This window comes from Danio aesculapii, chromosome 15 (assembly GCF_903798145.1).
Source record: "Danio aesculapii chromosome 15, fDanAes4.1, whole genome shotgun sequence".
In the NCBI taxonomy this organism is placed as follows: Eukaryota; Metazoa; Chordata; class Actinopteri; order Cypriniformes; family Danionidae; genus Danio; species Danio aesculapii.
Window position 1 is genome coordinate 39,973,657 of NC_079449.1, and position 17,949 is coordinate 39,991,605.

At 43.1% G+C, this 17,949-nt stretch overlaps 1 protein-coding gene across 6 annotated transcripts in view; it reads right to left on the reverse strand.

Moving 5' to 3' along the window:
* Positions 1-17,949, reverse strand: part of cadm2b (cell adhesion molecule 2b) — a 473,989-nt gene that overhangs the window by 96,016 nt on the left and 360,024 nt on the right. For all 6 annotated transcript variants that reach the window (XM_056473677.1, XM_056473681.1, XM_056473676.1 and 3 more), the window contains one exon: positions 15,396-15,545. In XM_056473677.1, coding sequence (XP_056329652.1) covers positions 15,396-15,545 — 150 coding nt within the window. The remainder of the gene's footprint in view (positions 1-15,395; positions 15,546-17,949) is intronic.

The window sequence follows — 17,949 nt, forward strand, 5'->3', positions numbered from 1 at the left end:
GTACTTTCAAAAGGTCTACAAAAGGTTTTACTCTACTCGTGCTACATTTTTGGGCAAGTGGTACTTTTACTTGAGTATGATTTTTTAATACTCTTTCCACAACTGGTTATTTTTAGAATGTAACTCCTGCAATTAACAAGAGACCACTTTTTTTTTTTTATACAAGACACCACGAAGACGCCGTCTTCTAAAAACTCTCATGAAATTTTCTCACAGCTGCTGCGGTCGTCAGGAGGTGGGGAATGGCGCAAATTAAACAAAAATGCACCAATTGCAGCAAATTAAGAGATGCAAAAAAATAAAAAATAAATTGTATATGGTTAAAGGGGACGCGAATACACATAAACTAGGGAAGTTTAATCAGCAAAACAAGTATACAGAGGATATACGCAATTAATGATCCTCAGAAGTCGTAATACCCTAACAGCTTGTGGAAAAAAGTAGGCATATGGAGTATACTTGCGGATAGCCCTGACTACACCACTGATTAAGACTTATGTGCAGCAGCTCAAACAATAGAACAAGAGTCAAGAGTTTGATTCCAGTGAACTGATAAAATATATATACCTACAATGAAAAGCAAGTAGCTTGCATAATGCATGAATGTAAATGAAATTATCACTTGGTGCTCAGTTAAGGTTAATGAATGCATACCAATTCCTATGTGTAAATTACGGTGAGACTTGTCTTCTCATTGAAAGACTTCATGTGTTTCCTTCACCGTCGTTCACCGGCTGGGTCATTTCTGTGTGGAGTTTGCATGTTCTCCTTGTGTTGGCATGGGTTTCCTCTGGGTGCTCCGGTTTCCCGCACAGTCCAAAGACATGTGCTATAGGTGAATGAATAAAAATTGTTCACTCCTAAATGAAAATTCTGTCATAATTTACTCCCACTTCACTTGTAAACGGGTTTGAGTTTCTTTCTTTTGTTGAACCCAAATGAAAATATTTTAAAGAAAGCCGAAAACAATGTAATCATTGACCATTAACCATTAGTATTTTATTTTATTTTCTATTATGGATATCAATGCTTTGTCACGGATTGGCCAGGCTCTTCCACCAGCATCACGCAACAATCACCGTCACCTGAGTATTAACCACGCACAGCTGCACCCAATCACTCCTATTCACTATATAAGCACACACCTCACTTCAGTCAGTGTCCGGTCTCGTTCCCACGAAGCGGACTCATAGCGAGTACCTCCTGGTAGTCACTATCACATTGATCTAATCTCTTGAACTTACCTGCTCTCTGTTTCGTTCCAGTCTGTCCAGTGTTCCCGGTGTCCTGTCTGTATTGAGTGTGTCTTCAGTCTGTCTTCCCCGCAAGCCCTCTGGTGTGTGCATTCGGTCTCCCTCAGTGTCTGTCATCCATCCTGCTCCGAAGAAGGAATATCAGCTCAACCATACTACAGTCACATCCCCTTTGTTATCCTTGTGTGCTCCGCTGCTGTAATAAACATCTTTCATTATATACTCACCTAACTTGTCCGTCTGCTTCCCTAACAGAAAACCGGACCCAACAACAATACAGCATGAGCACTCCCGATACCATTCAGGAGATGGTGGACTCCCTGAAGGGAGTTTTAATGCCAGCTACTTCACTTCCCGAAGCACCACCAGCACCGAGCACTTCTTCACCGTCCACCCACTCATCCAGTCCCATGGCTCGACCAGCGCCCTACTCTGGCGGGGCGGAGGAGTGCAATGGCTTTCTATTACAATGTTCTCTGATATTCACAATGCAACCAGATTTATACCCCACAGATCGGTCCAAAATTGCATTCATCATCTCCCTTCTCTCTGGGTCGGCTCTCCGGTGGGCTGAGACCATCTGGCAGCAAGCTGAGCCGGTAACCAATTCCATTCATAACTTTACCACATATTTCAAGGAGGTCTTTGGTCGCGCAGATGGAGAAGTAGCAGCCGGAGAACAATTGTATCATCTGAAGCAGGGAGCCATGTCCACCCAGGACTATGCGCTCCGGTTTCGTACTCTGGCTGCTGCTAGTGGATGGAATGAGCGATCTCTCCTAACCACTTACCGGCTCGGATTGGAGCCCAACCTGAGGTTACAGCTGGCAGCCCTCGACGATACCATGGGGTTGGAAAAATTCATCCAACACTCACTTCGATGTTCTGATCGTCTGAAGGTCTACCAGCATGATCTCCCATCAATCTCACAAGCACTCCTTCGTCCGCCAGAGCCAGTCGTCCCTCCAGAACCAGAACCTATGATCGTCGAATCTGGTAGACTTACGATTACTGAGCGACAGAGAAGGCTGACCCGGGGTCTGTGTATGTACTGTGGTGCCGAAGGACATGTCAGGCTGGACTGTCCCATTCGTCCAGTACGTTCCTTGGTGAGTGTGTTCAGTTCTCCCATTGAAAAAATGCACCCTCTCACCACTAATGTTCAGTTAACTGCCCATTCTGTATCTATTTCAGTCACGGCCCTCATCGACTCCGGGTCAGCTGGAAATTTCATCTCGCACGCCCTCTGTCTCCAGCTCCACACCGAAGCCTCGACGCACGTCTACCAGATTCAACCTATAACCTCCGATATCCATTCCCAGGCACGTATCCATCGTAAATGTGAACCCGTAACTCTCAGAGTAGGTTTACTTCATAAGGAAGAAATTCAATTCCTGGTTCTGGAGGGAGCATCAATGGACATCATCCTAGGGCGCCCGTGGCTGGTGAAGCACTATCCCATCCTCTCTTGGGGCACCGGAGAAATCAAAAGATGGGGTAAAGAATGCGTCTCCAGCTGTTTTCCCGACCTACCCTTGCAGATCCAGAAACCCATAAATGTCTATGTCACGTCTGTCGAAAGTCCAGTTGAGAAACGATCCATCCAGATCCCGAAGATCTACTCCTCATACGAGGACGTATTTTGCCCCAAGAGAGCTTCCCAGCTACCTCCACATCGGCCATGGGACTGCGCCATTGACCTGCTTCCTGATGCTCCTATGCCCAGAGGTAGGATCTACCCGTTGTCCCTTCCAGAAACTAAGGCCATGGAGGAGTACATTCAGGAGGCTCTGAGTCAGGGGTATATTCGCCAGTCCACGTCACCCACGACCTCAAGCTTCTTCTTCGTGGCCAAGAAGGACAGAGGGCTGCGGCCATGTATTGATTATCGAGTCCTAAACCAAGGAACCATCAAATTCAGATACCCACTTCCTCTCGTCCCTGCGGCCCTGGAACAACTTCGATCCGCCAGGATATTCACTAAGTTGGACCTCCGCAGCGCCTACAATCTGGTACGAATACGCGAGGGGGACGAATGGAAGACGGCGTTTGTGACCCCTACTGGGCACTACGAATATCTGGTCATGCCCTATGGTCTGGTCAACGCCCCCTACGTATTCCAGAACTTCATACACGAAGTCCTTCGGGAGTTCCTCCATATCTCCGTCATTGTCTATATTGATGATATCCTGATTTACTCCCGGAGTGAGGCCGAACATCGCCACCACGTTGCGGAGGTCCTACAAACCCTACGGAACCATAAATTGTACCTCAAGGCTGAGAAGTGCTCATTTCACTTATCATCTGTTCAGTTTCTCGGATACATCATTGACCGAAAAGGGGTTCGCATGGACGAGGGGAAGGTCACTTCCGTCATCTCCTGGCCTGAACCAAAAACCATCAAAGAACTCCAACGATTCCTAGGGTTTGCCAATTTCTATCGCCGTTTCATCCACAACTACAGTCTTATCACCGCTCCGCTCACCAAAATTCCTAAAGAATCAACCCAAAATGCTATCCTGGTCACCCGAAGCGGCCGCAGCCTTCCAAAGACTCAAGAAGTCCTTCACGCAGGCTCCACTCCAGACTCACCCCAATCCCGACTTACCTTTCGTGGTCGAGGTGGATGCATCGACCACCGGAGTAGGAGCCATCTTGTCCCAGCTCCATGGTAATCCCTCACTACTCCATCCATGCGCCTACTTCTCCCGTAAGCTCAGCCCGGCGGAAAAGAACTATGACATCGGGAACCGTGAACTTCTAGCCATCAAGCTCGCCCTGGAGGAGTGGCGACACTGGTTGGAGGGAGCTAAACACCCATTCCAGGTGATCACCGATCATAAAAACTTACAGTACCTTAAAGAGGCAAAAAGACTCTGTCCTCGTCAAGCCCGGTGGTCCTTATTCTTCTCCAGATTTCAGTTCTCCATATCATATCGACCAGGATCCAAAAACATCCGGGCGGATGCACTCTCCAGAATCCATGACCAACAGGAAATAAGTGAGACCCCGGCCAACATCCTCCCAGATCAGATCACTGTCTGTCCCATCACCTGGTCTGCTCCAACAGTTGTCGCCACCCCAGAGTCCAGAACTCCGCCGGGCTGTCCCCCCAATAGACGATTCATCCCTGAAAATCAACGGGTAGATCTCATTCACTCCAGTCATACCTCTCTGGGCACAGGGCATCCCGGGGCCAACAACACCCTCTCGCTGCTATCCCAACGCTTCTGGTGGCCGAACATGGCAAGGGATGTGAGGAGATACATCCAAGGCTGTAGAGAATGTGCCATGTCAAAGAGTCCTCGTCATCTACCTGCAGGAAAACTCCATCCCTTGCCCATCCCAAACCGCCCCTGGTCACACCTAGGAGTTGACTTCATGACAGACCTCCCATCGTCTGAAGGTAATACTTGCATTTTAGTCATTGTAGATCGATTCTCCAAATTCTGTCGTCTGATTCCTCTGAAGGGTCTACCCACAGCCCTAGAAACTGCTGAAAACCTATTTAACCATGTCTTTCGATGTTTTGGGCTACCTGAAGACATAGTCTCGGACCGAGGACCCCAATTCATCTCCAGACTATGGAAAGCCTTTTTTAGACTCCTAGGTGTGACCGTCAGCCTCTCGTCTGGCTATCACCCACAGACCAACGGCCAGACTGAGAGGAAGATTCAAGAAGTGGGGCGGTTCCTCAGGACCTTCTGTCACGGTCATCAGAACTCCTGGAGCCAGTTTCTGGGCTGGGCGGAATACGCCCAAATTTCCCTGCGGCAACCTACCACCGGACTTACGCCATTCCAGTGTATTCTGGGCTTCCAACCTCCACTCTTTCCCTGGGATGGCGAACCTTCTGACGTCCCCGCAGTGGATTACTGGTTCCGGGAGAGCGAGAGGGTCTGGGACGATGCTCATCACCATCTCCAGAGGGCAGTTCGCCGAGCCAAGGAGGTGTCAGACAAGAAGAGGATTCCTGGACCTGCCTATGCTCCGGGGCAGAAAGTTTGGCTCTCCACCAGAGACATCCGCTTGCGACTGCCCTCCCGAAAACTTAGTCCCAGATTTGTTGGTCCCTTCACCATCCTGGAACAGGTCAACCCAGTCACCTATAAGTTACAGCTAACACCACAATATAGAATCCACCCCACATTCCACGTGTCACTCCTTAAACCCTTTCACGACCCTCTGATTCCCTCCACAGAGCCTGGCCATGAAGAGGAACCCCCTCTTCCACTGATGTCAGAACAAGGGTCTATATACAAGGTCAAGGACATTCTACGGTCCCGACGTCATGGTGGTCATCTGGAATACCTCGTAGACTGGGAGGGATATGGTCCAGTAGAGAGGTCTTGGGTCCCCAGATCCGATATATTAGATCCCGCACTTATGGAGGAGTTCCACTCCAATCACCCCGAGTTCCCAGCACCTCGTGGACGAGGTAGACCACCACGGCGTCGGCGGTCTAGGCCCTCAGGAGCGGGCCCTGGGGAAGGGGGTAATGTCACGGATTGGCCAGGCTCTTCCACCAGCATCACGCAACGATCACCGTCACCTGAGTATTAACCACGCACAGCTGCACCCAATCACTCCTATTCACTATATAAGCACACACCTCACTTCAGTCAGTGTCCGGTCTCGTTCCCACGAAGCGGACTCATAGCGAGTACCTCCTGGTAGTCACTATCACATTGATCTAATCTCTTGAACTTACCTGCTCTCTGTTTCGTTCCAGTCTGTCCAGTGTTCCTGGTGTCCTGTCTGTATTGAGTGTGTCTTCAGTCTGTCTTCCCCGCAAGCCCTCTGGTGTGTGCATTCGGTCTCCCTCAGTGTCTGTCATCCATCCTGCTCCGAAGAAGGAATATCAGCTCAACCATACTACAGTCACATCCCCTTTGTTATCCTTGTGTGCTCCGCTGCTGTAATAAACATCTTTCATTATATACTCACCTAACTTGTCCGTCTGCTTCCCTAACATGCTTACAGGTGGGCAGCACGGTGGCGCAGTGTCTAGCATGATTGCCTCACAGCAAGAAGATCACTGGTTCGAGCCTCGGCTGGATCAGTTGGCATTTCTGTGTGGAGTTTGCATGTTCTCCCCAGGTTCATTTGGGTTTTCTCAGGGTGCTCCGATTTCCCCCACAAGTCCAAAGGCATGCGGTATAGGTAAATTTGGTAAGCTAATTTGTCCGTAGTGTGTATGTGTGTGAATTGGAGTGTATTGGTGTTTCCCAGTGATGGGTTGCAGCTGGAAGGGCATCTGCTGCGTAAAACATATGCTGGATAAGTTGGTGGTTCATTCCACTGTGGTGACTCCAGATTAATAAAGGAACTAAGTCGAAAAGAAAATTAATGAATGAATGAATGGTTACAGGTTTTCAGCTTTCTTTTAAATATCTTCTTTTGTGTTCAACAGAAGCAACTCATAATGGCTTATAACCACGTACGGCTAGGTAAAACTGTCTCTGCAAAATATTTCTGAGGAAAGGAGGTGTAAAATAATATCATGTTCAATGTTGGTAGTGTTGCAATGTCTCAAGCCACTAGCGACAGAACGGAAGTCATTCATTTCCAATGGAGAGTAGTCCGGGAGCTGCATGGAGTTCCGATCATCTCAGTATGTGGAAAATTCGGATCCCAATTGAGCTGCAGATCCGTTGAAATGCTTGAACTCCTGTGACTAGACCGTATGCGACCGGCCGACCGGATAGGATGTATTTCACTGTTGTCCAAGCAGGTCTGTGCGCGTGAGATGAGAAATATTTTAATCACGAAAAATCTACATTAAAAGAATATTTCTATTCATAAATGAGTAAAAATATATATAAATATTTTATGTGGTCCCCACATTCTCTCAAATTTTTTTTGCACTCTATGAGTTTCTAGTATTCATTTATTCTCCAACACACGGAGAAAGGCATTTGTACTCCTTTATTTCGGACGCTACGAGAACAGCTTCTCTCCCATGGTGCACAACACAAAAAACTCCTGTGCAACAGCCACAAGGGGGCATATTCCGACAGTGGTGTCCAAATATCGTGTGCAGTGGAAAGGTGGCTTAAGGCCTGTAGCCAGCCTCGTGAATGGGGTGGTTCTTTTTGTCTCAAAAAGTGGACCTTTTTGCCTCATTTAGACTACTATTTAATTATGAGATTTTAATACTGCATTTTAGTGACATGTAAGCGCTATTTTAAATGAAATCGATAGTTGGATAGTCATCATAACCAAAAAAGTTCATTTAAAAATTCATGGATACAAACAATGACCAAAATGGTATTCAGATTCATTTTAATATCGGTCGCTTTTGGTGCTTCACACCTTTTCATTGGTCATTTTTTTGTTTTAAGAATAAGGTCCAAGATTTAGAATAAAGGTTACTTGTAAAATATTTTCTCCATTTAAAAACAACACAGTAGCGGAAGATGACTTCTCTTACACCGGATTGTATGTTTTCTTGCACAGCTGGATGTTGAAAGATATTTGTGTGCACTGGCCAAAACTGATTAGCTGAAGTCACACCGATACAACAGCCAACAGAGGATTCCACCTGGTCTTCAAACACTTTTCGATGGGTTAATTTCGCTATTTATGATGGCATAGCAATCAAAATAGGACAAATGATTTCATGTATGGGACATGAGCTCATGTATGTATATTCTGGACCTTTGTCAGTGAGGGGCGAGTCTTGGCTACAGGCCTGTGTCTTATATTACTAATTTCTGACAACACGTGATAATCAACTGGTCTTGAATTTAGGAGATATTTAGCAGAATATGCACGCTCCTATTTTCCATACTGTCAAAATGAAGTTTAATAGTAACAGGATCTATGGGTGAACTATTTCTGTCATAGCTGAAAGAATAACTCTGAGCTCCTCACAAATCCAATCTCAAGATTGTCAATTACAGTAAAATGTGAGCTGACATATAATCTCAGATCCACAGAGGAATCCAATGTAGAGAGAGAAAAAACCTTTCAAAGTGCTGCGGTATCTCAAAAAAATATGACAGCAGTTGTTTGTGCAAGAAAAATAGAGCAAATACCTGCACATATAGAGAGATAATACATTATTTCAAGCCCGTACTCTCCCACACATAAACACATGCAGTCGTAAATGTCAGTGATGGTGCTGCTCTCCACTGCAGACTAATGAAGCGACTTATTTTCATCAGACAAACAAAAGCCCTGCCGTTACTAACGTCAGATAACAAATGAAATCTACTTTCATCTCCTGCCTAAGTTCTGAAAAGATTTCAAGTCGCTATGAAATCAAAAATGACCCCCATACAGTATGCTTTCTAAATGGATGCTAGTCGTCTTATTGCGAATGATTCATCTGCACGGTATTTACTCGAAAATTCTACATTTTTCAATCAAAACATAACCTGCTCCATCTCTGAAATCACTTTTCATCTGTTACGTTTGTACATCAAGTCTTCTCGAGACTTCTGCTCAAAAATCCAAAATCAGAACATGAAAATAACACCAATCCAGTGCCAATTAAAATCCAAGCCTTTCTTGTTGAAACCAAGGTTATTTTAAGATGATAACTACGCACTTGACTTGCCCTTGGATTGATGAGGTAAGAGAAAGAGGGAGAGAAATCAGCCAGTAAAGCAATGGTAAAGTGTGAACTCCTTAGTATGTAAATCTTTACAAGTTATGATGGATGGATATATGAATAATTAACAGATAGATGGCAAATGGATGTATGGATTGATTGAAAAAAGGATGTATGTATGTATGGCTTGATGGATGGGTGGATGGATGGATGGATGGATGGGTGAGTGCGTGGGGTGAGTGGATGGATGGATGGACAAGAAGAAAGAATAATAGATGATCTGAAGGATGAATGGAATGAGGGATAAATTGATGGATATATGCATATAATAATGAATGCATATATGGTAAATAGAGCGATGGACAAAAAAAACGAATGGATGGGTGGATGGATGGATGAATAGAATGATGGATAGATGGATGGATGGACAGGATAGATAGATAGATAGATAGATAGATAGATAGATAGATAGATAGATAGATAGATAGATAGATAGATAGATAGATAGATAGATAGATAGATAGATAGATAGATAGATAGATAGATTGATAAATTAATGGATAAATGGATGGATCCATGGATGGATAGAATGATGAATCAAAGGATGGATGGATTGATGGACGGACAGATGGATGCAAACAGACAGATGTTCAAAATGATGGAGGGAGGTATAAATGGACGGATATGCATGTAATAATGAACAGATAGATAAAATAAATAGATGTATGAATAGATTGACAGAAGGATAGAGGAATGGATGGATGGATGGATGGATGGATGGATGGATGGATGGATGAACGGATAGATAGATGGACAAAAAGACTGTTTTTCAAAATGATGGATGGATGGATGGATGGAGGTATAAATGGATGGATATATGCATGTAATAACAAACAGATAGATGCTAAATATCTGAATGAGTAGATGGACAGAAGAACAGATGAATGGAAAGACGGATGGATGGAGAGAATGATGGACAGATGGATGGATGAATGAATGGACAGATGGATGGATGGATGAATGGATGGACAAACAAACAGACGGACAGATAGATTTTCAGGAAGATGGATGGATAGAGAGAGATTGACAGATAGACAGATAGATAGATAGATAGATAGATAGATAGATAGATAGATAGATAGATAGATAGATAGATAGATAGATAGATAGATAAATTAATGGATAAATGAATGGATCCATGGATGGATAGAATGATGAATCAAAGGATGGATGGATTGATGGACGGACAGATGGATGCAAACAGACAGATGTTCAAAATGATGGAGGGAGGTATAAATGGACGGATATGCATGTAATAATGAACAGATAGATAAAATAAATAGATGTATGAATAGATTGACAGAAGGATAGAGGAATGGATGGATGGATGGATGAACGGATAGATAGATGGACAAAAAGACTGTTTTTCAAAATGATGGATGGATGGATGGATGGATGGATGGATGGATGGATGGAGGTATAAATGGATGGATATATGCACGTAATAACAAACAGATAGATGCTAAATATCTGACTGAGTAGATGGACAGAAGAACAGATGAATGGAAAGACGGATGGATGGAGATAATGATAGATAGATGGATGGATGAATGAATGGACAGATGGATGGATGGATGAATGGATGGACAAACAAACAGACGGACAGATAGATTTTCAGGAAGATGGATGGATAGAGAGAGATTGAAAGAGGAATTCAAAATAGACAGAGGATGAATATATGGACGGACCAGCATAGACAGATAGATGACCAGAAAGATGGATGGGTGGACAAATGGATGAACGGACAAACAGATGGATGGATGGACTGACAAATGGATGGATAGATGGATGGTAAACAATCAAATGAATAGGAGGACAACAGATAAATTGATGGATGGATGAATGAATGAATGAATGAATGAATGAATGAATGAATGAATGAATGAATGAATGAATGAATGAATGAATGAATGAATGAATAGACTGGTTGACAAATAGATAAAATAAAGTAGATAAAAATAATCAGAAGGATTGATGGATGGACAGACAAAATAACGAATACACGAAAGGAATGATGGACAGATAAAGAAAACATCTGATTGGCTGAATAGCTGGAAGCACAGACAATGCATAGATGAGCAGAAAAATAGAAGGAGTTTATCAGAGGAATGATAAATGGATAGAAACTGGATGGATGAATAGAGAGATTGGCAGAAATAATGTCAAATAGACAGATGAAAAGATTTGTTTGAATAGATGTTCAAACTCATAGTTCATTTGTTTCACTTCCATAGCATTAAATTCTATAAACAGCTTGTTTATATGCACATGCCAGACTGATGCTGCATCTCTCTGTTTTTCAGCATCTTGTGCCTTGCGTTCTTAAGATGCATCTTACGTTTTTAAGATGCCATGTCAAGTTAAAAGTAGTTCAGCTTTGAAATGTACCCTGGGACTCCTGATTTGTGCTCCATGCGGCTCTGCTCCATCTAGCTCTCTCTGAACACACAAACTTGTCCTGTGTGAACAGCTTCTTTAACAGTGGCTTACAAGTTGCCTGTAGCTCAGGTGGGACTAACACGGTGCCTGCAGACTAAAAAAAAAAAAAATAGCAATTCGTCATTATGCTATTTTGTTTTGTAATTAATCCATACCAACAATTTATGTATGTGGGCCATATGAACAGATTTCAGAGTTAAAGGAACACTCATTCCACTTTTGTTTGGAAATAGCCACATTTTACAAGTCTTCAAGGGTTAAACAGTTGGATTTTACATTTTTTAAGTCTGACAGGAGCCCTATTAGCTTAGCTTAGCATAGATCATTGAATTGAATTAGACCATTAGCATGTTGCTCATAAATGTAGAAAAATAAGAGCTTTGATAATTGTCCTATTTAAAGCTTCATTCACTATTCTGCAGTTAGATCTTGTAATAACTTTGATGGAAAATGTAAAAGTTCCTATTTTCTAGGTCGATATGGCTAGAAACTACAGTACAGTCCATCTGGAAAGTATTGATAGCGCTTCACTTTTTCCACATTTTTTTATGTTACAGCCCTATTCCAAAATTGATTAAATTAATTTATTTCCTCACATTCCTCATTCCTCATTGAAAAGGCATACACCTATATAAGGTCCCAGGGTTGACAGGGCATGTCAAAGCACAAACCAAGCATGAAGACAAAGGAATTGTCTGCAGACCTCCTAGACAGGATTGTCTCGAGGGACAAGGCTGGGGAAGGTTCCAGAAAAATTTCTGCTGCTCTGAAAGTTCCAATGACCACAGTTGCCTTCATCATCTGTAAGTGGAAGATGTTTGGAACCACCAGGACTCTTCCTAAAGCTGACCGGCCATCTAAGCTGAGTGATCGAGGGAGAAGGGCCTTAGTCAGGCAATGTGATCAATAACCAGATAGTCACTCTGTCTGATCTCCAGCGTTTTTTTGTGGAGAGAGGAGAACCTTACAGAAGGACAACCATCTGTGCAGCAATCCACCAATCAGGCCTGTATGGTAGAGTGGCCAGATGGAAGCCATTTTCTACTTGGAATATGCCAAAAAGCATCTGAAGGAATCTCAGACCATAAGAAACTAAATTCTCTGGTCTGATGAGACTAAAACTAAACTCTTTAGAGTGAATGCCAGGTATTAAAGAGCCCATATTATGGGTTTTTGAAAATGCCCTTCCATGTAGTGTGTAACACAGCTCTAAGTGAAGTGAAATATCCAGCTAAGGCTTAAATCTGTAAGTGTACAGTGTTTAAAACTATTGATTCACCTATAAAAGAGTCGACTCATAGTGCTTCAAACGAGTCGCCTTGATAACGAGTCATTAGGTGTTTCGCGATGACGCAGCCACGAAACACAAGCCTCGCCAGTAGTTACGCGCGCAAACCAGGGAGATTTGAAACCTGCGGCCCCGCCCACTAACACAGAAAAAACACTAGACACACACACACAGACGTCGCCGGTCGAATGAAGTCACGCTGTGCTCAGATGGATAATATTGACAGTCTCTACCCAAAGATGAGTTGTTAACCTGGTACAGTACACGCGGTTACTCTTTATATTCTCTTATCACATGTAAGCCACGTTAAAAGTGTGAGAGAGAGAGAGAGACTCGCGTCGCTTTCCCTAGTTTTTCTGAGGAGCGTTGTGTGTGTGTGTGTGTGTGTGTGTGTGTGTGTGTGTGTGTGTGAGAGAGAGAGAGAGAGAGAGAGAGAGAGAGAGAGAGAGAGAGAGAGAGAGAGAGAGAGAGAGAGAGACTCGCGTCGCTTTCCCTAGTTCTTCTGAGGAGCGTTGTGTGTGTGTGTGAGAGAGAGAGAGGGAGAGGGAGAGAGAGAGACTCGCGTCGATCTCCCCAGTTCTTCTGAGGAGGGTTGTGTGTGTGTGCGTGTGTGTGTGTGTGTGTGTGAGAGAGAGAGAGAGAGAGAGAGAGAGAGAGAGAGACTCGCGTCGCTTTCCCTAGTTCTTCTGAGGAGCGTTGTGTGTGTGTGTGAGAGAGAGAGAGAGGGAGAGGGAGAGAGAGAGACTCGCGTCGATCTCCCCAGTTCTTCTGAGGAGCGTTGTGTGTGTGTGAGAGGGAGAGGGAGAGAGAGAGACTCGCGTCGATCTCCCCAGTTCTTCTGAGGAGGGTTGTGTGTGTGTGTGTGAAAAAAGCCTTACACTATGAAGCGCGTGTGCACTGTGACTACTTTTATATAGTTGATTACCAGCTGGGCATTTCACTCTGTCTCGTGCTGAAGCCTGTCACTGTCGACCAATCGCAGCAGGCTGTCATCGGTCCAATCAGCGCAGATTAGCTTCGCGCTGAGGAGGGGGTTGGGAACAAATGAATCGCTGAACGATTCATATGGGAGTCGTTGGGATAATTAGGTAAAAATAAATGCAGATTATAAGACCATCAAAGTGTTTTATGACCTTGCATGCATATTAGACTGTTGTTGGAGACCCTTACAACCTAATTATGACCCTATTTCATGTATAATATGGGCTCTTTAAGATTGGAGAAAGCCAGGCACCGCTCATCACCAGGCTAATACCGTTCCTACAGTGAAGCATGGTGGTGGCAGCATCATGCTGTGGGGATGTTTTTCAGCAGCAGGAACTTGAAGACTAGTCAGGATAGAGGGAAAGATGAATGCAGCAATGCACAGAGACATCCAGAATGAAAAACTGCTTCAGAGTGCTCTTGACCTTAGACTGTCGCAACGGTTCATCTTCCAGCAGGACAATGACCCAAAGCACACCGCCAAAATATCAACGAAGTGACTTCACAACAACTCTGTGACTGTCCTTGAGTGGCCCAGCCAGAGCCCAGATCTAAATCCTATTGAACATCTCTGGAGAGATCTGAAAATGGCTGTACACCGTCGCTTCCTATCCAACCTGATAGAGCTTGAGAGGTACTGCAAAGAGAAATGGGCAAAAAATTCCCAAAGAAAGGTGTGCCAAGCTTGTGGCATCATATTCAAAAAGACTTGAGGCTGTAATTGCTGCTAAGGGTGCATCAACAAAGTATTGAGCAAAGACTGTGAAACTTATGTACATGTGATTTTTTCAGGTTTTTTATTTTTAATAAATTTGCAACAATTTAAAAAAATCTTTTTTTCACATTGTGATTATGGGTTATTGTGTGTAGAATTTTAAGGAAATAAATTAATTTAATCCATTTTGTAATAAGGCTGTAACATAAAAATTTGAAAAAAGTGAAGCGCTGTGAATACTTTCCAGATGCACTGTATACTCTCATTCTGGTGTAATAATCTAGGGACTTTGCTGCTGTACCATGGCAAGAGCTCGTGCATTGAGATTACAAAGCACCTTTACCTAGCTACCAAGCTTGGGACTATTTTAAGGCACTGCATAATATCATTGCACCTCTTACAGCCACATTACAACAACAAAGCTCCTTGAAAGTTTAGTTCTTAGATGTCATGAGCATATAGTTCCTAGCCTTTTTTGAGCTAGAAAATAGCAGTTTCATTTTCTGTCTGTCTTAGTGCACAATGTAACTACAGAAGAGTCAGGCTTTATACTAATGGTCTAATCCGATTTAATGATCTATGCTAAGCTAAGCTACCAGACCCATAGTTTGACTAAATGGATTGAAAAAAAAGGTAAAACTCAACCTTTTAAATCTAGCTGACTTGTAAAATGAGCCTGTTTCCAAAAAAAAGTGGAGTGTCCCTTAAATTAGTATAAAGCACTTTAGTCTGCAGTAAGGAAGCCATAAAATCAGTTGTAAACACACTGTGGTGTGTTGAGTGCATATCCCGGAAGACTTTAAGAGCAACACTTCATCCGTCACCACTAGGGAACCTTTAATGATGCTAAATTGCTTTTGTTATTGCAGTGCTGATGTGGATGCTATGAATCGAAGAATTGATTGGTTTGTTTGTGTGCCCGGCTCGTCTGAGAGAGCTAGAGAAAGAGAGAGCAAACACATGGATGTTTAGTCTCATTAGTCTTGAGCCCGAACTCATCCTTACACAGCAGATTTCCTCTCGACCCGACCCAGTAACCCACTCTGGTTTGGCTGCGCGCTCAACACACCAGACTGATTTACAGCAGCCCACACTCACCTTTCTTGTCCCCAAAGAAGAGGGTCTGTTGTGCTGGATTTGACCACTGGAGGGAGGTGTTATCATTATAATCCACTCGGCAGGTCATGTTCGCCGTGCTGCCCTCAACCACTGTCACATTCTGGGTGATGGGGAACTGAGCCTGACTACCTGCAGAGAGATAGACAAGGAGAGAGAAAGACAGAGACAGGTTTATAAACAAACCACTGTTACACAGGAAAGGTGACAGAGGAGGAAAGTACTTTTGGGAAAACTGCTCTCAATATAGTGACTCAGTCCAAATAAGGGTAGTGTTTTTAACTATGTTATAAAATAAATATTTCCAGTTTCCAGTATTGGTTAGTACAGGATTCTAAGCAGTGTTGATAAAGCTACTTTATAGTAGCTAAACAAAGTGCTAATTAATGCTAAGTAGCTGCTATTTAGTCAGGTTACTGGATTGAAAGTGATGAATGGGATGTTGTGTATGATCTAATTTGTACATTTACTGCTTAAAGAGCCCTTATTGTGGGTTTTTGAAAATGACCTTCCATGCAGTTTGTAACACAGCTCTAAGTGAAGTGAAATATCCAGCTAAGGCTTAAATCTGAAAGTGGACAGTGTTTAAAACTATTGATTCATCTATAAAAGAGTCGCCTCAAAGTGCTTCAAATTAATGGTCTTAATAACGAGTCTTTAGTCGTTTCAACGTGACGTTGATGTGAAACATAAGCCCCGCCCAATTGTTGCACCCGCAAACCCGGGGAAATTGAAACCTGCAGTCCTGCCTACAAACACAGTAGCAAAGAAAATGACCCAGATACCATACGAATGTGGGGCCACTTTAGGCCGTTCGGTGGTGTTCCTCCAGCCCAGACAAAATGAATGTGAGCCTGAAGTGGCCCATTTGTGCAATGGCAAAGGGGGGGGCAAAGATTCAAATTTGGCTCTTATGGCAAAATGTCATCTGAATGTGAGCCTAATGTGGCCCATGTGGAAAATAGTAAATTTGGCCCAAATGATGGAGGACAAAAGTAGGCCACTGTTGGTAGAAATGTGGCATAGTCATTTAAGGGTAATCTGGGTCTAAACCTAAAGTGGCTCACACTTGTAAGTGCAAATGTGGCCCAGTTATCTTAAGACATATGTGGGTCTCTTTTGGCAAATATTTGGCACAGTAAGCTCTGGCTATTGCGGCTGTGAGCCTAGTGTGGCCCAGAGAAAATATGGCAAATGTGGCCCAGTTATCTTAAAACATATGTGGGCAACTTTTGGCAAATATTTGGCACAGTTAGCTTTGGCTAATGTGGCTGTGAGCCTAAAGCGGCCCAGAGAAGATATGGCAAATGTGGCCCAGTTATCTTAAAAAATATGTGGACCACATAGACTAAAGTCACCATCATGGAGAAAAGTGTTTGCTTTAGTTGGGCTCATAGCCCTGAACCGCTTAATATAAAATTTTCTCTTGGGCTGCTGTAACTTTTAAGAACTTTGTTTGAAAAGTTTATTCATTACAGCAAACAAGCAAAGTAAAAAAAAAAAAAAACAATAAAATTAAGTGAGGCACAGCCTGTGATGAAATAATATAATTCAATGATGTTAACTAATGTTTTATCAATTATTAAAAGTAATGTAATAACGTAATTGCACATGCCACAGAATTATGAAGGTTTATAAACTAAAAAAAGTCTATCTTTTAACTTCTGCTGACAGAGACATCAATAATCAGCGTATGAACCTCAACAACGGTGACAATTAACAAAATGAACAAAACTCACAAACATCACAAAAGGGATACTAGAAGTGACAAAATCAACAACGTCAACAATTCTGGCTGATATGTGATATTGCTATGGCTTAATTGTGGCCCAGATCTGGAAAACAGGAGTGGACTGCCCAAGTGCCATCATTCCATGCAGTATGTGGTTCGGATGTAAGTGTCTGGTGTGGGCCAGATTTGAGCCACATGAATTTTGCTAGCTGGGGAGGAGGACAAACAGATCCTGAAGTCATGAGTCATGAAGACGCTGTGCTCAGCTACATATTATTGGATGTGTGAAGGAAAGTTAAGTGTTATTTTCTCTACCCAATGATGAAACTGTGAAGAGTCAGTGGTTGAAGTTTATTTTTGTAAAAATACTTTAGCATTATAGTCCAGCCTGTGCTGTTCCCATCATTTTTCTGACGCATGCTTCTGTAATTTACACGCTTACAACGAGAGATTTGTCGGACTTTAAAGGAAGGATCACAAAACGTTTACGGGAAACTTTCGGGATTTATTTACATATTTTATTTACATTTATTTATTTTTATTTATTTAAAATTACAGGAGTTTACTGGGATAAATAACAAAATGGGTGGGTGGCTGGAGATTCCCAGGAAAACAGGAGTGTTGGCAGGTATACTCACACACACACACTATGCACTCTGACTACTTCAATAATGTTGATAAGCCGTGCTGGGTATTTCACTCTGTCTCGCACTGAACGCTGTTGACCAATCACAACATGTGGTCATCAGTCCAATCAGCACAGATTAGCTTTGCGCTAAGGAGGGGTTTGGCAACAAATGAATC